Source organism: Mastigoproctus giganteus, chromosome 5 (genome assembly GCF_048544385.1).
Source record: "Mastigoproctus giganteus isolate SK-2022 chromosome 5, ASM4854438v1, whole genome shotgun sequence".
Classification (NCBI taxonomy): Eukaryota; Metazoa; Arthropoda; class Arachnida; order Uropygi; family Thelyphonidae; genus Mastigoproctus; species Mastigoproctus giganteus.
In genome coordinates, this window is record NC_143579.1 from 231644742 (window position 1) to 231668573 (window position 23832).

Here is a 23832-nt window from a genome sequence, read left to right on the forward strand (position 1 = left end):
TTTATGTTTTTTATATCAGTGAAGGGGAAACACATTTCACCATAATAAAGTAAAAACCCACACAATTCCAGCTATCTGTATTATCGCAAATGCCATTAGATCGGGTTTACTACCAGTTTATAACAGATTCCACTAGCAGAAACGCAACTGGAAATTGTTTTTATTGTTTTATGGTAGTAACCCCCAGAAATGTGCTTTAGTAAAATGTGAGGTGTTAATAGTGCATCTCTGCCTTTACGGTGTTGTTTATTCAGTTGCTACACGCACGCAGCTTTGTTTATGTGTATCAAGCGTGCCTCCTCATTTTGGAATTGTACTTTATTCCCTAAAAATGAGTGAAATACTTAAAAAGGTGTGAAAAGGAAGCGTCCTGGTGAAGACGCTACAGATTCAGAGAGAAAAAGAAAAGCAATATCGATAAACAGAGGCGGACTGGGTCAAAAATTCTTACCCAGAAAAATTTGTAGTGGCCTCATACTATGGTTTATGGCCAAAATCACACCGGCCTCCGGCCCACCGGAGTTTCCCCGGTAAGGCTTATGGCCAGTCCGCCACTGTCGATAGCGAAAAAATATGAAATTGTGAAACGCTTTGAGTGAAATTAAAGACCATGTGATATTGCACGTGCTACAGGCCTAAATGAGGCAATGCCGAGAATTAGAAAGAATGCAGAGAAAATAAAAACTTTCATAGCAGGAACAACTCAAAGTGTAATTAAAATCCATTAGATCAAGACACAAAGAGTTGGAAGGGATGGAACAGAACAGCTGTCATCTGTTTGGATAGAAAATCAAACAAAAAACAAGTTTGCTTATGATAGAAGCAAAAGCATTAGCAATATTTTATTACGTAATAGTCGTAATAAAATACTTATGTATTTTATTACGATTATTTATTGTGTTTGGTAATGTTTTAGTTACAAATGTGTTCAATCTTGAGTGGTCGGCACCTAACCCTACTTTTCCCATAGGATCTGTTGCTTATATTGCACGATTTTGCATTGCACGAGGGTTTCTAGGAACACAACTATCGTTCTATACGAGGACTGACTGTATATTGTTCTCATTTTCTCAGAGTTGAGTTACTTATATTAAAGAAGCTTTTCTGTTTATTATAAATGTAAAAAAAAGGTAAACTGCAACCATTATCAACTCACTGCAGGATGGAAGCCTCCTCAACAATTCGTGCTGAGGGAAATGGACCATAACCTGCCACACCGGTCCAGTGCGGGTTGGCAGATCGACAGTATTTAGCAGTCAGGGGCTTGAACCCCGGTCTACTCAAAGACCGTGTGCTACTGCACTCCCACTCCTGACCACTCGGCTATGGAGGCCTTATAATTGTAGTAGTACAATAACTAAAAGTTAATCCTAAGAATATAATTTTCTGCTTTCAAGCTCCCACATAACTTCCTTTTTAAAATATGTTAGTTTCCACATGGGTATGATATAAAATGTCAGTAGGAAATAAACAAGTATTCAGCAAAAATGCGGTTTTTTTTTTTTTTCTATTGCTGTTAATGACACTTGCTAAAATACTGCTAATTATGGATAAATTCCCAAAAACACTGAACTGCATTTATTCAACCCTTTGTGGACTGAATTTTTTTATGTACAAGTAAAAATATTTGCTCATTTTTATTTATTTTTACATTTATTTATCAAGATAGTGGACCAACCAGTAAATCAAGACTTTCTGGGGGTGGTTTTAAATACATTAAGCCCCCAGGAGATTATGATCAACTGAGTTCAGAAATACTATCTTAATAAACAAATATAAAAATAAATAAAATATTTCACTATTACTCAATATCTTTTATTTTACAAAATAATGATATTAGGTATTTAAAATAAATAATTATGAATAGATTATGTGAAAGGCGTTATAGAGAAATATGTATGTAAGCCTCTCATCTCATAAGTTTCACAGCTGTTGGTGAAAGATTATTTATTATTATTTGGTTTTTAGGAGCATTAGCAACTAAGGCCATATTGCTACAGGGATATGCAGTGGTCATTTCCTGACCTTTCCGCATCCTCCGTATTTGGTGGGCACAGGCTCGAACCACAGTCTAATCAAGAAGCATGTGCTACGCACTGCTGCTCCTGCCCACCTGGCTACGGAGGTGCCATTGGTGGAAGAACAGAACTACATGTATGTGTATTAAGTCTCATCTAGCATTAGTTCTAGTAAAATTTAACTTAAAGGGTTTGGTGTTGTTGATGTGGAATACGGCAAACCTAGTGGGGTAGTGGCTGAGCCTATTTGAATTCTCTTCTCTAAAAATGCCAACCATGGAATGCCATGGTTGACATTTTTGGATTGTAAAGATTAATGATGTAACTTCTATAATTCTGTGAAGAGCCATATAACTCTCCTACTTACCTTCCCAGTCTAGTGTCACAGCATGTTTGCTCACAATAACAGTTTCTGGGTATAGAAATTAAATGTAATGTCTACCCAATAAGTGGCATCCCAAGATATCCTGGAGTAAAAGGGGAGAGGGGAGACCACTGTTTTTAATAATTCTCTAACCTTCTCTATCTCTGGATGTTAGAGTAAAGTGAATTTCTTCCAGAATGTGCTAAATGTGTTACCACTTGAGCCTGCCACACTCAGCTGTGGCAGGCTCAAGTGGGTCTATATAAGGAAATTTTGTGTTTATGGATTATTATGTTTGGTTTTACCAGTAATTCACATCACTTATTACAATATATAATTACCAATAATAACATTCATTAAAGTAACAAGCAATATTTAATCAAGATACTTAAAACCGGTAACACTGCTTGGGGCCACTTCAGTTCTCAAAGCTTAATAATCCTATTTATTTAATCCTGTTGATTGATTTATTTCTTTGAATTTCAATTTGGTGCCTCACTTTTCTCCAGAAGAAAAGTGGTAAAAAAAAACCAAGTGAAAATACTGAGATTCAATTATACTGTAAGAAAAATTGCAACCATTATCAACAGTTGCAGTTTAATTAAAAAGCCTACATTTTCAAAACCCAGTGTAAACATGTATTTTCTTATAATTATGATTTATATTTAACTATATTTTCAGTGTGATGTGTTAAAATAAACTTTCTTTATACAAAAAATAACTTGAAAGTCAGAAAACTCCCTTCCCCACCAATTCCCATAGACTTTTAGCCTTAACTATCATGAGTATACTTAATCACAGACATCTTTGGGAATATAAAAACATACTTTTGTTTATTCTGGAATGTGGGAGCATTCCCAAATTGAAAAGATCAAAGTTCTAAACTCTTTGTAGTTTGTACTGCCTGTTTCCTACCATCTTTATAAAGAAAATATATTCAATTACCTCCAAATCCCAGGAAACAAAAGTACATTATTGGACCAAAATAAAAGGATGACTTTATAATTCTTATATCATCTAGAATCATGAATTCTACAAAGTTATGACTGTTTTTGTTATTGATGTTTAATGGCAAGGGCTGCAATGACTATATTGTGCCTGCCACTGTACCTATCAGCTATAGGATTTAAATTTACTTAGACAAACTGATATATAAAAAAATCAGAAATTAACACATAAATGGATTATTTTTAGAAAGTAAAAATTTTGGCAAGGTTGGTATCACCTCTGACAATGTCATGCATCCAGTGCCATTGGTTCTTCCCATAAATTTAAGTGATATAAAAAATGTTGAGTTTCTTTCTTGATAGTAATGTGAACAGTAAATAAGCACACGCTTAATTCTAAGGGTCAAAATAAAGTGACGGCCTGAGTTGGATTAAATAACTTCTGTGCATGCTGAAGTGAGGGTATGAGTTGAGTTAAATGAACTGTGCCAACTAACTGGAAAGTATTTCCAGTTAGTAGGTACAGATGACTAGTACATGTCCTTCAAAGGACTTCTTCCTGCTGATTTGAGATAGTGGTCCAAAATTAAGGATTACATTTAATTTGCACAAGTTTGTTTGTATGAGTGTGTCATATTTGTTACCATTGCATGTGATACGTTCTTTGTATATAGGGTCAAAAGTCAGCAAGCATAATAAAAAATGCATAGTCAATTGATCTATATGTTCATTCCTATGTTCTCTCAGAATGTGCCAATACCCAGTAAACATGGTGTTTGCTGAGTATTGGCACATTTTACTGTTATAAATATCTTTTATTCCAGTAAGATGCATAACTAAAATTATTATATTATTTTTATACAAAAAATAACTTGCAAAAGTTATTCCTATCATAGACATTGTCAGGAACATAACTAAAATTTTTAACCATCATTGAAAATCTCTGAGAATTGTACATAATTCTGAAAATGCATTGGATTTACTTGTTCAACACTGAATTCTGACAGATTTCTTTCCCATTGAAAAAAATAGGTATCAAACATGAGTGGATGGAAGTTCACATAGAATCAACGTCATCCATCACTTGCTGAATTTTCAAAATACAAATATTCCAACATTATGTAAAATAAGTGATCTAAGGTTAGCTGGACTATTTACTTTGTTTTTTTTTTTTTTTTTTTCTGTATCAAATTTCCCACTGTGGATTAAATTGGCATTTCCAAGATGGCTAAAAGGGTTTGTATTTTGGCAGCTTACGCAACTAAAAGCATTTTGCTCCTAAGAAGTAATGGAGATTACTAAGTATCTATGTACAAGCTATGAACTGGAAATGAAGTAAACACACCCAAAGAAATTCTGAGGTATCTATCTTCTCAGAGATGAGACATCAATTAGCACTGAAAGCATCAACTGGGAAACCATGTATTCTTTGCATATAAGTGGATCTCAAACAATGAGGCTCTAGTCCAGGTGGGTACAATATAACTTGTGCACACGTAAATTTTATTTTTTACATTGAATTGAAGTGCAATTGTTGAAACCTTTACAAGAAAATGCATAAAGTTGTGCACCATATACTACACCAAAGTTGATTAATTAGCAGTTCATAATACAGTCAGTCCTCGTATAACACGTGTTTACACTACACGAATTCGATCATACAAGATTTATAAATAGGGGAACGATATCGTATATAACATGAACCGAATTTGCTTATGCACGATTCGCCTTTGTGTTTACAAGAATTGGCAGTTGAATGCGGAATCACCCCAACTGAACGCAACACGATAGGAATGAAGAGAAGATTCTGAAAATGTATTTTATGTTTTTTATATCAGTGAAGGGGAAACACATTTCACCATAATAAAGTAAAAACCCACACAATTCCAGCTATCTGTATTATCGCAAATGCCATTAGATCGGGTTTACTACCAGTTTATAACAGATTCCACTAGCAGAAACGCAACTGGAAATTGTTTTTATTGTTTTATGGTAGTAACCCCCAGAAATGTGCTTTAGTAAAATGTGAGGTGTTAATAGTGCATCTCTGCCTTTACGGTGTTGTTTATTCAGTTGCTACACGCACGCAGCTTTGTTTATGTGTATCAAGCGTGCCTCCTCATTTTGGAATTGTACTTTATTCCCTAAAAATGAGTGAAATACTTAAAAGGTGTGAAAAGGAAGCGTCCTGGTGAAGACGCTACAGATTCAGAGAGAAAAAGAAAAGCAATATCGATAAACAGAGGCGGACTGGGTCAAAAATTCTTACCCAGAAAAATTTGTAGTGGCCTCATACTATGGTTTATGGCCAAAATCACACCGGCCTCCGGCCCACCGCAGTTTCCCCGGTAAGGCTTATGGCCAGTCCGCCACTGTCGATAGTGAAAAAATATGAAATTGTGAAACCCTTTGAGTGAAATTAAAGACCATATGATATTGCATGTGCTACAGGCCTAAATGAGGCAACGCCGAGAATTAGAAAGAATGCAGAGAAAATAAAAACTTTCATAGCAGGAACAACTCAAAGTGTAATTAAAATCCATTAGATCAAGACAAAGAGTTGGAAGGGATGGAATGGCTGTCATCTGTTTGGATAGAAAATCAAACAAAAAACAAGTTTGATTATGATAGAAGCAAAAGCATTAGCAATATTTTATTACGTAATAGTCGTAATAAAATACATAAGTATTTTATTACGATTATTTATTGTGTTTCGTAATGTTTCAGTTACAAATGTGTGTTCAATCTTGGGTGGTCGGCACCTAACCCTACTTTTCCTATAGGGCCTGTTGTTTATATTGCACGATTTTGCATTGCACGAGGGTGTCTAGGAACACAACTATCGTGCTATATGAGGACTGACTGTACCTGAAATTACTGCCCAAAATTGTCTCAGTTCAGAACCTGTTTATCATCCACTCAATATTTAAAAATGCATGGCAAAACAGTTTTTTTCTTCAATTTCTCTCCCCCCCCCCTCCCTGCCAAGGAAAACAGACTTTTTTTAAGGTTGCTACTACATGGATTAAGCCTGAAGGGCAAGGGATTTCTTTTCCAAAAAGAACTTATCTGAATTTATCTACAAGTGTGATAAGAATCGTTATTTGTTATTTGGTTTTTAGAGCATTGGCAACTAAGGCCATATTGCTCCGGGGATATGCGATGGTCGTTCTCTGACTTTTCCGCATCCTCCGTATTTGGTGGTCACAGGCTCAAACCACGGTCTAATCAAGACGTGTGTGCTATGCACTGCTGCTCCTGCCCACCTGGGTACAGAGGCACTGATAAGAATCACATTAAAAGAGGAAGCAGAAGTGATCATATATCAAGGACTACGTGTTTTTAATGGTATCAAGTGTTTTGCAATTCTATATTTGATTACAACAAGCAGCATCCACTATATTTAAATCAACATAAAAATGAGAAAATGACATTAAAACTAAAAAGAAATATGTATTATAAGAGGTCCATCAACACAATAATATATAAAATAATGTCAAGAGGGTGGCAAAAAAATTTCTCTCAACACACAGCAGATCATCTCTTTCTAAAGAGCACATAAAAAAATTAAGTTTAACATAAAAGTAGTTCCTAAACTGAGCCATCTTTTCATGTCAAATCTTTTAATCATGTTCATATGCATCAAATAATCTTAACTCATCAGAGAGAATTTAAAAATAAAGTATTTTTTTGTAATGAATAAATAAGCATGGCTAATTACTATCTCATAGTGAAATGAAATCATAAAAAAAAAAAAATAATAATAATAATAATAACCTTATCAGAACCACTTCCCCTACACTGGAAAATAGCTGCCACAGACTGTTAATGAACACATCATCAAAAATAGCTGAAGAATCGTTAACATCTCCTTCCATGTGAATAACTACAGTGCCATCAGGTGGGCCTGACATTTCAATTACATTCAGGAAAACAGAGTCTCGTTTAATTTCATCCACTTCCAATACCTCAACATCAATACATGCTATTACAGGTCTGAAAATATAAAAAATATTATGATTTTACTGTAAGAACATTAATTTCAATAAATTTAGCAACACTGAATTTAGTACACCAGCTGAAGTGAATGTCATATATTCAAAATAACTGTCTTAAAATAACTGATTTTAATAAATATTTTCAAATTACAGTCTCGTGTATTAAGACATTATATAAATAACAGCATGTTTCACTCAAGTGAAATAAAAAAAAAAATTACTAGAAATATAAATTCAGAAATTTTAATCCAATGATTCTAACCTATGAAGCCTATATCATTCATAAGGATACTAAATACAAAATGGAGTGATGCATGATAGTTCCATATTCCAAATGCATTACTATTATATTTTCACATTTATATAAATATATTTTTAAAACAAAAGGTTTTAAAAGTATTTGATTGTAGTTACAGTTAGCACATGATGCAAGGTGGAAATGGTCCACCACTGCAAAATTCTTAATTATTTTATCTTTCTTTATACTGATAAATGAGATTATCACAGAAATAGTTTTATATACATTATATATTTCCCATTTCCCTGAAAACAAAGCCAACAATAACTAGCTCCTGTGGGACCAGTGCATTCTGTTTTATTTAAACATTTGTTTAAATATTATTAAATATTAAACTTTTATTTAAACATTGACTTCCAAATCAATAACAAATAAATAAAATGGCAAAATATATATTACAAACTATAAAATATTCATAAAACTGTAGTATACAGATCATTGTTTTGAAAGTATAATCTATTCATAATACTATATTGTATAAACTTTAATAGTCCAGACTTTCAGAAAATACAATACAGTATATGAAATTGTATCATAACTTTGCATGTATTACTATGTCAATTTTTGTTTTTAATATTTCACTTCACTTTTTTTTCTGAATTAATATGAAAATTCAACTTTCAGTGCAATAAAAAATGTGTATGGGGAGGGGGACTGAAAATTTTTAGCCCAATATAGATTACAAAAGTTTTCATGAGAGACAATATTACCAATCTGTGCTACTTGTGCGTTCACAGAAAATTCCAGGTTTGCAACTACATTCTTCTCCTTTACAGAGGGCATTGAGGTGTAGAAGGTGAATGAAGATGGCAACTGTTGAGAGAATCATGCACTGTGCAGTCACTGAGTATCTTCCTTTAAAAGGAATGTTGCCAAAAGAAATTCATGAAGATGTGCAGCAAACATTAGGGGAATCATGTCCTTCGTACCACACAGTTAAAAACTGGGTTTCAGAATTTAAGCATGGACAAGACAGTGTTGAAGATGCACTCCACAGTGGGAGGCCTTTTACCACATAGACATTTGCAAATGTGGACGCCATTCATGACTGTAGAATAACAGTCAAGTACATTGAGACAACATTCACCATCATCCGTGAGTGAGCTCATGATATTATAGTGAAAGTTTTAGGAATGAAGGTTTCTTCAAAGTGAGTTCCCAAAGCACTGAATGCAGATCAGAAGTGGGAAAGAGTGATGAATGAAACACGAGTGCACCACTTCAACCCTGAAACAGAACAATCAAAACAGTGGAAGCATCCATCTTCTCCCCCTCTTAAAAAGTTTCAAGCACAGAGTCAGCTGGAAAAGTCATGGCATCTTGTCTTCTGAAGGAGTGATCATGGTTATTCCCTGGAATAAGGAGCTGCTATCAATGTATATTATTCTAACCTGCTGAGATATTTCTAGGGGGAATTGAACTTCAAGAGTCATGGGATATTAGCCAAAGGAGTTATCCTGCATCAAGACACTGGTACACACAGCATTTGTGATTCAGGGAACTCTGTGGGGGCAGATATAACAGCATCTGGCCTACTCATCAGATTTTATTCTATCAAACAATTTTCTTTTTCCATATCTCAAAAAGGGACTGAAAGGACAAAAATCTGACAGTGATGACAATGCTGTGATGGCTGCAGTCAACAACTGGTCTGAGTCAAAATGTTCTGTATTTTATTTGAGCACATTATGAGAAAGCTAGTGGATTATGCAGAAAGTGCGTTGAATTAAAGGAGGGACTAACTTTAAAAATAAATGGGTTTTCACAACTTTCCAGCATTCCTTCTATGAGAGGCTAGAAAATTTTCAAACCTCCTCTCATAAATTTGATTACTACTTCTATGGCTTATTTCTATGGGCACAAAATGGCTTCTATGGGCACAAAAGGTGATATAGTTGTACACGTTGGCACTAATAATATTAAGAGTAGGAGACCGGCAGAATTACTTAACAAGTACAGGTCACTGTTGAACAAAAGCCGAGAATTAGGGTTGAATTTGAAAGTGTCTGCAATTCTGCCCAGACACGATAGGAGGGAGTATATGATGAGAGCCTTGTCGATCAATTCGGCCCTGGAAAGATTGTGCAAGGCTCAAGGGGTAGAATTTTTTTCAGCCTGGACTGTACTTGTTAACAGGAGAGATTGCTTCTACAGGGATGGGATACACTTAAATAGAAAGGGTGCAAGAATATTTGCTGATGCTATCGAGGCAGTGTTAGGTGGGTCGGAAAACTGCTAGCTTGGGGGGAGACAAAGACCAATAGATTGACAGTAGCCACTGGCAGAGGTGAAAGAGATTCTTGCACTGCTTCTATTAGAATGAGCAGAAGCCTGAAAAACAAGATGCATGGTATTTCAGAGACTGCTGGGAGCCATTGTGGTACAAGTAAACACATGGGTTGTGTTAGGGTAGCTAAGAATAGAAACAGGTGCAGGTATACTTGCGTGTACACCAATGCTAGGAGTTTAGTAAATAAATTTAATGAATTTGAGGTATTGCTCAAAACATCGAAGGCAGATATTGTTGGGATATCAGAGACGTGGTGTCACACAGATATAAGGGATGCGGAACTGCAATTTGGGGAGTACAACGTCTACAGAAAGGATAGACAGGATAGGAAGGGGGGAGGTGTTATGCTATTAGTTAAGAAACACATAAAAACCAAGGAAGTGAAGCCAGTCGACATCGCTGGACAGTGCAGTGTGGAGTCAGTTTGGTGTGACATAAACATTGGGAGATCAAAATTGAGAGTAGGAGTGTGCTATAGGCCTAATGACTCTGATGAGTATAATAAGGAACTGTACAGGGAAATAGAATGGGCCAGTAAATCAGAGAGTCTTATAATGGGGGATTTTAATTTCCCAGATATTGACTGGAATTTGTGGGTTGGTCACTCACACACTAGCAAGGCTTTTGTGGATTTATTGGATGATTGTTTTCTACACCAGCATGTTCGGGAGGCAACTAGAGGGAGTAATACTCTTGATCTGATTATCAGTAGTGATTCTTCATGCATTAAGAATCTGCAGATAAATGAACCACTAGGTGGCAGTGATCACAGTGTGCTGAAGTGGGATTTACTCAAAGAGGTAACTACCATTAGGGGTAAAGGGAAGGGTTATTGCTTCCGTAAAGGCGACTACGATGGACTGAGACAGTATTTAAATTCTATACAGTGGGACCAACTGATGATGTTACCAACAGCAAATTCAAAATGGGAAGCATTCAAAGAACTTATCTTGGAAGCTACTAGGCTTTACATACCACCTAAGAAATATTGTTCAAGGTTTAGGCCAAAATGGATGTCAGATGAACTAATGAGGCATATGGCAGAGAAGAAAAATGCATGGGATACTTACAAATTAACACATGACACAGAAGCCTATGATAGATACAAGTTGATATGCAACCAAGTTACAAAGGAGGTTAGGCAGGCGAAGGCAGATTACGAGAAATCCTTGGCAAGAGATGCAAAGAAAAACAGCAAAGAGTTCTTTACTTATGTAAACTCTAGAAGGAAAGGGATGAATCAGATTGGTCCACTTGATATTGATGGGTCAAGTGTTGATGATCCTGCTCAGGTGGCTAACAAACTAAATGAATATTTTGCATCGACATTCACACATGAGGAGTTATTCAGCGAGGGGAATGCCAGAGGTGTATTCAACTCTAGCAGTAAGTTACAGAATCTTCAAATAACTGGGAGTAAAGTGGAGGAGAAACTGTTGAAGATAAACACAAGAAAGGCACCCGGGGTGGATGGGATCTATCCAGTTATATTAAAGGAGGCAGCAAAGGAAGTAAGCAAACCCTTAGCCATAATTATGAGAGCTTCCTTGAACTCAGGGGAGGTACCCATAGACTGGAAATGTGCAAATGTGACCCCAATTCACAAAGGAGGATCAAAGGCTGACACAAGTAATTATAGACCTGTGAGCTTGACTTCTGTTCCAGGAAAATTAATGGAGGCACTGGTTAAAGACACACTGCAGGATCATTTAGACAAGAGTTCAGTTATAGCTCAGACACAGCATGGTTTTGTTAAGGGGAAGTCTTGCCTGACCAACTTGATTGGATACTATGATGCAGTCACAAAAGAACTGGATGCAGGGAATAACTTTGATATTATATACTTGGATCTTAGAAAGGCTTTTGATACTGTTGCACATGGAAGACTGCTACACAAATTGGAGCAGTGTGACATTGGAGGCAAATTGCTGCTATGGATAAAGGGGTGGTTGAGGGGGAGAAGACAAGAGTGGTAATCAATGGACACTGCTCATCGTGGACTGATGTTATTAGTGGAGTCCCTCAGGGCTCAGTGTTGGGTCCATTATTGTTTTCTGTATTTATAAATGATATTGATGATGGTATATCGGGATTAATGTCCAAGTTTGCAGACGATACAAAGGTTGGCAGGGTTGTCAAGGACACTACTGACACTATGCTTCTGCAACAGGATCTGGAAAGGTTGAGCAGATGGGCTGAGAGGTGGCAAATGAAGTTTAACATTGACAAATGTAAAACACTACACATGGGAAACAGCAACCCCAGAGCAACGTATCAACTCTATGGTACAACACTGACAGTGGTAGAGAATGAAAGGGACTTGGGGGTGATTGTGCAGGCAGATATGAAGTTCTCTGAGCAGTGCAGACGGGCTGCAAGAGTAGCTCATGGAGTATTGTCAATGATATACAGGAATTTTTCCAGCAGGGATAAGGAGGTGATTATTCCATTGTATAAGGCGATGGTCAGGCCACACCTAGAGTACTGTATACAGGTCTGGAGGCCTCATTTCAAGAAGGATGTAGAGCTGCTGAACGAGTACAGAGAAGGGCAACAAGATTAGTGAATGGAACAAAGGGGTGCTCTTACGAAGAAAGGCTTAAGTTTTGCAAATTACAGTGTCTGGAGACTAGGCACCAGCGAGGTGATCTGATAGAGGTGTATAAAGCCTTGAATGGTTTAAGCATGCTCAATGCTGATGGGATTCTTCCTCTAGCTCAGAATAATCACCTGAGAGGGCATAAATTCAAATTGAGGAAAGACAGATGTAGGATAGACGTGCGGAAATTTGCCTTTAGCCAGCGGGTGGTTGGTTGGTGGAACAGACTTCCATCCCTTGTGGTGGAGGTTGATAGCCTAAATAAGTTTAAGGCTCAGCTGGACAGGTATTTTGAACGAACAGAGGGGTGAAGTGGAAGTGGTTTTTTTTTTTTTTTTTTTTTGGCTGATGCTGCATAAGCTTGCTTTCTTGCATCAAATGCCTCTGCTAATGCTAATGCTAATTTTCTCTTGACAAACAGATGAACAGTTTTTTCAATTTGAGCATTCCCAGCTAAACAAAAAAAAAAACAAAAAACAAGTAACTAGGTATTTATTATCTCTCACAGACTGCATCATCCATGAATGACCCTATGGGGGACACTGATAGCATCATTCATGATTTTCATATATGCAAACTAATACATTTTAGACGTAGGTAGACTGAAAATAATTCGCTGCATTGAAATTTTCATCAGAACTATTTCACTCAAATGAGATTTACAAAGCATTGCTAATAAGGGAAGTCAGCCAGGACATGTAAATAGTTTGATTATAGTGAAATTTTCATTTAAACAGTACTGGGACTTTACTATATACCTATCAGCAGCATGTAAGTATATATATATACAAACATACTGCTTTTAGGATTAAAAGTAGTGCAAAGAATAACCAGATTTTTTTAAAGCAAAAGAAACTCAATAAAACAAGAGCCTCTCGTGTTAGAAATGTAGGCTTTACCAACAAAATCAGAAAAATATTTCACTAGTTAAGATGCTCTTGAGAAAGTGAAAAAGGACAATCAGCACAGCAAGCATTACAAGAATTTAATATTAAAGGATAAAAAAAGCAAAGAGCTCAAAAGCTAAATACTTCTTATTAAGAAGATCCAGATCTACTGTACCCAGTGAGTATACCAGATTTGTGGATCACTTTGATAGTAAAAATCACTCCTCCTGACCTAGACTTCTATTCACTATTTTCCTTCACGACATAATACTGTCTTCTAGATCTTTAGCCCTAGACAGTAATCACTCACACACTCTCTCTCTCTCTCTCTCTCTCTCTCTCTCTCTCTCTCTCTCTCTCTCTCTCTCTCTCTCTCTCTCTCTCTCTCTCTCCCCTCTCTCTCTCTCCCCCTCCCCCCTTTAATGCTTGCTGACAGTATCCATCCACCTTACTCTTGGTCTGCCCCTGAGTCTATTACTGTCCATTTTTTCTTTGCATATTGGTTTAAGTAATCTCACTTCTCCCATCCTTTCTATATGCTTATATTATTCTAAATTTCTAGATTCTAATTTCAGATTAAATAGCCTAGTATGTGTACTAAGGGTTATATTTACATGTCACTTTGCATTACGTACCTAGTGGAAGTTCTTCCTTTCACACACTGATTGGTTGCTCATTTAGACTCCATACAATATTAATTGCTTGGTGTGATGTTGCTAAATGAGGTCACCTGCTATCTGAAAAGAGACCAGTAAGCCTCAAAACATGGCAGCATCACAGTATTTCTACTGAATAACTGATTTACCTCTTTTGATGACTTCATTCAATTAAAAATGGAATTAGTAATTTTAGGCTGACTCATGTATAACAATGTCACTACCAAAATGATCACATGTCCAAGTATTTTTGCAGTCAATGGAGGAAACAGTGCACCCAGATAGTAAGAGAGAAATTATAACACAGAGAAGCAGTCTGTTATCAGATACATGAGAGAATTAAGAAAATATCAATACCAAAAGATTTTTTTTAAAAATACACACCTGTGATCAGATGTCTTCAACTCTGCTCTTCCATAATGAGCTATTTTCCCTGGAGTCCAACATGGATCCTCTACATCATTCAAAAAAATGAAATTTTAAACCATTGTGCAGCAAAATTTATTTTTTAAAATACATTAATTCTCTCTCTATAGCCTGTATTATTGTCATACCTGCCTCACTAAGGAGTCTTCTTCTTCGAAATAAAACCCTATCAGTCCATGCTGGAATTCTATTTTTCTCACTAGTGTCATAGTCATCAGAAAATAAATCGTACTTATAAGTAGGAGGAAAATTCACATCACCCTCTATAAAGTTCTTGAAAACCTTAATTTTAATAAAAGAGACAGAAAAATAATTACACTAAAATATCTAAAAATGTCCAATAAAATAAAAAACATTGGACAACTATTATTTTAATTAAGTCTGTGGGTATGCCAGAGAAGCCTGATAATATGAAATAATAAGGTTTAATACTAAAATTCAAGAGAAATAAAGTATAAAATAAAATCAATAACAAAAATACATATTATATAAGCAAAAAACACACGAGGCTTTCAGAACTGTATGTTCCTTTGTCAACTAGCTCATAGCTGGCAATAAAATGAAAGGATTATAAACAATTATTCCTTCCCCACCAATGACAATAAACAAAGCAAAGTGACATCACACTACTTGACAGGAAGCATAGCTTGGGTTACCTGAGAAAATGTCTTTGACAGCCTCAAGGGCCAAATTTTGAACTTGGGGATTGTGAATCAGGAACATCAACAGCAAAAGTGCACTGAGTTACAAGGAGACTACACTAAAAAATAGTGTAAAGTCAACATAAGATAACTCCTCCAATGCTAAACTACAGACTTAACAAACAACCATCATATTTGGTAGACTACTTTCTTCAAAAACAATGGGATGGTGGCCCTTGATCTATGCAATAATGGACTAGTAAAAACACAGAGCTACAAAACTCAATAACTTCTACATTATTACAATATATTTAAAGGAGTAAGATTACCTCAATCTTTTGCATAGAAACCCGATTTTATCATAAGTCAGATATGAAGTTTTCTGATCAATGCAGACAGGCTGCCAGGGCAGGTCATGGGGTTTTGTCAATGATATATAGGAATTTTGCTAGCAGGGAAAAGGAGGTGATTATCCCTCTGTATAAGGCAATGGTCAGGCCATGCCTTGAGCACTGCGTACAGATCTGGAGGCCTCATTTTAGGAAGGATGTAGATTTACTTGAGCGTGTACAGAGAAGGGCAACAAGATTGGTGAGGTGAATGAAGGGATCCTCTTACCAAGAGAGGCTTAAGTTCTGCAAATTGCAGTGGCTGGAGACTAGGCACCTGCGCGGTGATCTGATTGAGGTATATAAGGCCTTGAATGGGTTCAGCACGCTGAATTCTGATGGGATCCTTCCACTTGTTTAGATTATGGACCTAAGGGGGCACAAATTCAAATTAAGAAAAGACAGATGTAGATTAGATGTGCGGAAATTTGCCTTTAGCCAGCGGGCGGTTAATTGCTGGAACAAACTTCCATCTGTCGTGGAAGTTGATAGGTTGAATAAATTTAAGGAGGAACTGGACAAGCATTTGGAGGGAATGGTGTGATTTTTTTTTTTTTTTTTGGCTGATGCTGCATAAGCTCATACACTTGCTTTCTTGCATCAAATGCCACTGCTACTACTACTATTCTGACAGCTAGCTTTGCACATTCAGTCCTCTCAAAGCACTACAGGCATAATCATCACAGTTAACTTGATCCTCTCAAGATTGAAATAGTCTACTCTACTCAAAATGATCAGATTTGTGCTTAGCTTGAAGCTCTCCATATCTTTACATCAGGCCCCATATACATCCTGTGCATATGAGCACATATGTACACAACATATCAATAAGTTTCATTAATGGCAGCATTTTTTTTTTCTTATTTGAAAATATAAAATATCATTAAATTAATACTACATTTATCATGTTTATAATACTAAAAGATATGCTTAGTTTAATTTAATAAAGCTCTTCTTGAAATTTTTCATTATTTTTAATAGCATGAAAAAAAAAAAAAAAAAAAAAAGGTTGAAGGCACCAAAAAATAAACAAGTATAGTAAATTAAGTGTGCAGGTTTACAAAATATGAAAAATAGCTCTGTAAACTCTCTTTAGGTCCAGCTCCCTAGAAAGTGCTATAAATGGAATTTACAATAGAAACTATCCAATCGCTACAGGAGCAGCTGTGATTGCTCAATATCACTTCCACATTTACAACCAAGAAAAAAGAAGGCCAATAGTATACATCCTTCAATTTATTGAAGGATATTTATTCTTCTTGAAGAATAAATTGTTCTTTTATTAAGAACAATTGTTGTTTATTAAGAAGAATAAATTCTTATAAATTGAAGGATATCCTTCAATTAATATCCTTAAATTTCAAATATCCATCTGAAATATATACTCCAAAATATGCATTAACATTCTGCACCTCATAATAAAGAATTCATGGGGAACACAACTTCCACCTAGTGAGAAGCCAGTAAGCATTAAAACAGCTGTCCTTGCAGTGTCTCAAAATTTTAAATGAATAGCAGATTCGCCTGTTCAGGTGATACTATACAATTTGTTATTGTTGTTATTTGGTTTTTAGGAGCATTAGCAATTAAGGCCATATTGCTCCGGGGATATGCGGTGGTCATTCCCTGACCTTTCCGCATCTGGTGGTCACGGGCTTGAACCCTGGTCTAATCAAGAAGCGTGTGCTACGCACTGCTGCTCCTGCCCACCTGGCTATGGAGGCGCCCTATACAATTTAAAAAGATATTAGCAACTTAGACAAAATCACAGATAATGGTATTTGTCCCTAAGCTGGACACAAGACCAAGTCAACACCAAGTTCTTGGAAGCAATCTTCTGAAGGAGCAGAAAGTTTACCATGATCATACACCTCATGCAGTAATGTACCCTAAATTTGTTGATACTGCGCCTCACTTGAAATGCCATATCCCACAGTTTCAGGACCACTGGGCTATACAACAAGCTATTTGTTTAATATACTGATAAGAAGTATAACAGGTGGAATACCAAAATATTTTAGAAATCGCTTAACCCATTCCTTGACTTTTTTTCTCTCTATATATTCATCATTCATCATGTTCTCACTAATAACTGCAATTTTTAATTTTATTTACAGTGCCTATCTTTATGTTGTGTATTGTATAGTTTCCTACACTTGAAACCTCCCTTCTAGTGGAGCAGAATACACAGGGCTATCACTACATACTTATACTACTCAGAAAAATAAAGCAGAACCTCCTAAGTCCAGTATCCATGCTACTTATGGTATCCTGGATTTTTGGAAATTCCAGTTTTTTTTGAAGGTTATCACATTGCCTAAGTATTCAGGAGTAATTTGTTATTTTTATTATGTAATGCAGTAACTCTGATCCCTATGACTTCCACAGAACAACAGTTGCCCACATTAAGCCAAAAAATGTGAACCAGTACTTCTGGATTGGTTCAGTGGGTAACAGACTACCTAAAAAATAAAGGTTGTGGTTTAAAACGCTGCTCCCCAATACAGGTGTTGCAATTATTCAATACATTTTAATCTTTTCAACTGGAAGTATAAATAGTGCAGTATGATCTTAGCAATTGAATCATATTAAAAATTAAATACACACTACTTTATTATTAAGTACTATACTGTGAACTTGCATCGAATATCTTTAAAAATGATTTTATACATTGCAAATATAGAGTAACAATGAAATATAGTCTGAAAAATAAAATACAAAAATATTTTGTAAATTATTAATGGAACATAATGCATAAATCCAGCATCTGTGGTGCTTTTTGTTTTAAGTCTGGCTGGCCTATTTAAGTTGACTACTTGGAGAATATTTCAAAAAGTACCAAACTTTTGAGGTTCTACTGTATCTTGCAAAGAGTTTAAAAACATAACATAACAGTGTTAACTTATTGAGCATCTGTAAATAGTTTCCTACTGGCTCTAGCTAACATTATGCAGCAATGTAGAAGAAATTTCTCTTAGTTCACAATTACAGGCACTTATTATCTTACCTGTCCTGCTTGCTGCTGGACTTTCAACTGATCAGCTTGAAGCAATGCAGTCCAGTTTTGCTGTTTAATCAATTCTCTTACTTTATCATTTGGCAAATCTAGTCTATAGTTAAAATCTCCACACCAGAAAACATAGTCATGAGAATTAAGAGTACGGCCCTGAAAACAGAATTTTATAAATTATATTAAAAGAATGCGTCAATAAAAGTAAAGTATACTGAAAGAAGAAAATTAGTAAAGCCTAATGAATGGCTTGTAGGATGATTAATTAAAAAAAAAAAAAAAAAAAAAAAAAGTTGCACAACAGACTGAAGAACAGCTCATACTCACCAGAAAAAACAAAAACAACCCATAATAAATAAATTACCAACAAGAAAATTAACATCATCTAAGGGTAATAAATCTGTTACCCTCTGGACTGAGAGAGACAAATTCATATCATTCTTGGAATAGACTAGACACAGAAAAATGCCAAGAAACTTCTCTTTAGAAAATACAGCTGCGAGTTACAGGCTCCGAAAAAAAACGATAAGTATTTGCTTTTTATTTACATAATTGTTATTTTATATTGTACTTAATACGTAGTCTTATAGTTATAATTATGCTGGTTATTTTTATTTTAATTTATATAAACAGTTTTTGTAGATATACGTAATACTTTATAAAATCGTTATTTCGTTCGAATATTGCAGGCATTGTTTTTGTATATAGTGATAGGGAATTCAAATTTTTAATTGAGGTAGCTAGGTAGCTCTAACGTATAATTATACGTTGTAGAGCAGATGACGTTGTAGAGCAGATATCATCTTTTAGGGGCACAAAAGGTGATATTAGTTGTACACGTTGGCACTAATGATATTAAGAGTAGGAGACCGGCAGAATTACTTAACAAGTACAGGTCACTGTTGAAAAAAAGCCATGAATTAGGTTTGAATTTGAAAGTGTCTGCAATTCTGCCCAGACACGATAGGAGGGAGTATATGATGAGAGCCTTGTCGATCAATTCTGCCCTGAAAAGATTGTGCAAGGCTCAAGGGATAGAATTTTTTTCAGCCTGGACTGTATTTGTTAACAGGAGAGACTGCTTCTACAGGGATGGGATACACTTAAATAGAAAGGGTGCAAGAATATTTGATGCTATCGAGGCAGTGTTAGGTGGGTCGGAAAACTGATAGCTTGGGGGGATACAAGGACTAATAGTTTAACAGTAGCCGTAGGCAGAGGTGAAGGTGATTCTTGCACAACTTCTATTAGAATAAGTAGCGATCTGGAGCGTGGTTTGTTGGGGGTTTCAGGGACAGATGGCAGTCATCCTGAAATAGGTGGGTATATGGGATGTGTTAGGGTAACTAAGAATAGGAGTAGGAGCATGTATGCTTGCATGTATACCAATGCTAGAAGTATAGTAAATAAATTTGATGAATTTGAAGTGTTGGTCAAAACATCAAAGGCGGATATTGTTGGGATATCAGAGACGTGGTGTCACACAGATATAAGGAATGCTGAACTGGAATTTGGGGAGTACAATGTGTACAGAAAGGATAGACAGGATAGGAAGGGAGGAGGTGTTTTGCTGTTAATAAAGAAAAACATAAAATCAAAAGAAGTGCATCCAGTTGATATAGATGAACAGTGCACTGTTGAGTCAGTTTGGTGTGACATAAGCACTACGAAAGCAAAAATTAGAGTAGGAGTGTGTTATAGGCCTAATGACTTGAATGAGTACAATGAACAATTGTACAGAGAAATAGAGTGGGCTAGTAAATCGGAATGTCTTATAATGGGGGATTTTAACTTCCCAGATATTGACTGGAACTTGTGGGTTGGGCACTCGCACACTAGTCAGACTTTTGTGGATTTATTGGATGATTGTTTTCTGCAGCAGCATGTTCGAGAGGTTAGTTAGTTAGTTAGTTATTTGAAAGCTATTGGCGCAAGAGCAGCTTAGGCTATAATGCGCCTAGCCTAGGTAGGAGAGTTTTGTATATCAGCATTTTTTCACTTTACTTGTGGTTTATGTCAGAACCAAGACTTTGCTATATATATTGTGTAGTTTCTGTATAAAAGGTGTACTATTAATTTTATATGTTTTGAAAGTATCCAGTTAACTTAAGGAAGGAGAAAACTTCGGTTATATTTGGCCGGTCATCTAAAATTGTTTTAAGCATGAGATTGTTTTGGTTATTCATTATTGATTGAAAGGCTCTTTGACGTTCTCTATGAAATTTTGGACAGTTCACCATGAAGTGATGTATAGTCAGCGGAACTTGACAGTTTTGGCATTGAGGGGGGTCTTCACCTCTGAGTAGGTAACAGTGAGTCATATGTGTATGCCCGATTCGCAGTCGAGCGAGGATCACTTCTTCCTGTCTATTCGATCGGAAGCTAGTAGACCATGGTCGAAGTGTTTCTTTTATTAGGCGAAGTTTGTTGTTAGTCTGATCTAGCCAGTGTTTTTGCCATTGTTTTATACTGCTTTGGTGGATCAAGGATTTGTAATCTGTATATGGCATTGTATGAAAGGCATAATCAGATGTGGAAGCTTCTTTTGCTGCTTTGTCTGCTCTTTCGTTTCCAGTTATTCCTGTGTGGCCTGGGATCCAGCAGAATCTGATATTGTGATTTCTTTGTAATACCTTTGTTACAGAAAATTGGATATGTTGTAGGATTGGATGTCCTTTGGTATTTGCGTTCTGCAAGGCAGTAACAGAGCTAAGCGAGTCCGTGAAAATAATGCTGTTTGCTATCTGTTTATGTTTGATGTGGTTTATAGCCATTGAAATGGCTTGTAATTCAGCAGTAAAAATACTGCATTCTTTTGGGAGTTGTTGGATGAAGGTACGATCCTCAAAATGAATTGCAGCTCCTACACAAGTCTCTGATTTAGACCCATCTGTATATATGAAAGTGTGATGTGGATATTGTTCTTTGTATGCTGCATATAACTGCTGGTAGTTTTTTCTGGATAGAGTGTTTTTCCCCCAGGTTTGAAAATACATATCATATATGGGTTGAACTATGCACCATGGTGGAATGGTCTGTGCAATTGCAGTAGCCACGTTGTCATAATCAAGCTCTCAGCTTAGCAGTAAATCTTTCAGACGGATGTTGGCAGGTCGATTCATCCGTGGATGGGCTTTGTATATGTTTTCCCAGTTATATGAAAACAGAAAGTCTCTATTTGGATGATCACTGATAGATTTTATCTTGACGGCATAGTGCAATAACAAGTTCTGTCGTCTAAGCTGTAATGAAGGTTCATGGGCTTCTGCATAAAGGCTTTGTATAGGTGAAGTTCGAAAAGCGCCGCGTGCTATACGGAGTGCACTGTGGTGTATGGGGTCTAACCATCTCAAAGCACTTGGTTTAGCCGAGTCGTAAACAGCTGCTCCATAATCTAGTTTGGCATGAACTATACATCGATAAAGTTTGAGAAGTGTATATCGATCTGCTCCCCAAGTTGTTGCGGAAAGAACTTTGAGAATGTTTAATTTCTTTAAGCAAGAAAGCCTGAGTTGTTTAATGTGATCAAGGAATGTTAGTTTCTTATCCAAAAGAAGTCCTAAGAATCTTATGCTTGGTACTACTGGGATAATATGTCCGTCAAGTTTCAATTCGGGATCAGGGTGTAGGTTTCGTTTTCTACAGAAGTGTATACACGCAGTTTTTTGTGTGGAAATCCGGAAGCCGTTTGTTTGAGCCCATTTGCTTATTTTGTTTATTGTTCCTTGTAGCTGCCGTTCTATACTTCGCATATTCTGAGAGTGATAGGAAATGCTGAAATCGTCAACGTATAAAGCTGCGTCAACGATTCTTGGAATGTGCTCGGTTATCGTATTTATTTTAATAGCGAACAGGGTAGTGCTAAGCACAGACCCCTGAGGCACTCCTTCTTCTTGGATGAAAACCTTTGAAAGGATTGTCTGCAGCCTAACTTGGAATGTCCTGTGTTGCAAGAAATTTTGGATATATTTAGGAAGATGTCCACGTAAACCAAGGAGGTATAGGTTTTGAAGGATTCCATAACGCCATGCCGTATCGTAAGCTTTTTCTATATCAAAGCAGATCATGACGTGATGTTCCTTTCGGATGAAGGCATTCCGTATACTGTTTTCTAATTTTATAAGTAGGTCTAGTGTTGAGCGATTTTTCCTGAAACCATGCTGTGCCGGGTCGAGAAGATTATTACTGTTCAAATACCACATTAAACGAGCGTTGATGATTTTTTCCATAACTTTGCCTAGGCAACTTGTTAAAGTAATTGGACGTGGATTGGAAAGATCCTTTCCCGGTTTTGGGAAGGCCAGAATTATTGCATGATGCCAACTATGTGGAAACTGATTTTCTAGAAAGATTTTGTTGAACAGTTCAAGTAATGCCATTTGGGACTGGTGGTCAAGTTCCTTTATCATCATGTAGTGGATTTGGTCTGGTCCTACAGCGCTTTGCTTTGTCTGCAACAGAGCTGTTTTTAATTCATGGAAAGTTAACGGAAGGTTGTACTGTTCGTCATTTCTTGTGGAAAAATTCAGTTTGTGTTTTTCTATTCTTGCCTTGTATATTTGAAAATTAGGAGTATATGATGTGGTTGCTGATGTTTTGGCAAAGGTTTCACCCAGTGCACTGGCTATTTCTGAAGGCTGTGCGGTGATTTGTCCATTCCAGTTTAGGATTGGAGGCGGATTAATCTGGTATCTGCCATTCATTTTTCTGATTTTATTCCAGACAGTTTGAGATGGTGTGGAACTTGTTAAAGTGGATGCAAATTTTATCCAGGATGCTTTGCTACTGGCTCTTCTAACATACCTGGCTCGCGCTCGTGCCTTTTTGAATAATATTAGGTTCTCTGTAGTGGGACATCTTCGGAAATTATTCCAGGTTTTATTTCTCTCTCTTTTAGCGTGTGAACATTCTTCATTCCACCATGGTTTTGGATGTCTTGGAAGGTGTGGTGATGTTTTTGGAATAGTCTGCTCAGCAGCTTGGATTAGTTTATTTGTTACATATTGTACTGCTGCATCTAACGGCTTTTGTTTGATAATATCTGCATCTAATTTTACAATGGATTTATATTTTTCCCAATCCGCTTCATATACTTTCCATTTGGGATTTCTACATGACTGACATGTGGTTCCTGATATCATGGAAATGATTATTGGATGGTGATCGCTGCTGAGAGGATCTCTGTGTACAGACCAATCAAGTATTGGAAATAATGTTGGAGAGCATAATGATAGGTCAATAGCTGTGCTGTTTCCCGATGGAAGATGCGTGTATGTATGTGTGCCATCATTCAAAAGGGTTAAGTCATT

General features: G+C 36.4%; 1 protein-coding gene across 1 annotated transcript in view; it reads right to left on the reverse strand.

Annotated features, from left to right (window-relative positions):
* The window catches only part of Synj (synaptojanin), a 190679-nt gene that overhangs the window by 20619 nt on the left and 146228 nt on the right, over positions 1-23832 (reverse strand). The window contains exons 16-19 of the mRNA XM_090373799.1: positions 18521-18679; positions 14612-14765; positions 14442-14511; positions 7107-7325 (exon numbers count right to left, since the gene is read on the reverse strand). Coding sequence (XP_090229925.1) covers positions 7107-7325; positions 14442-14511; positions 14612-14765; positions 18521-18679 — 602 coding nt within the window. The remainder of the gene's footprint in view (positions 1-7106; positions 7326-14441; positions 14512-14611; positions 14766-18520; positions 18680-23832) is intronic.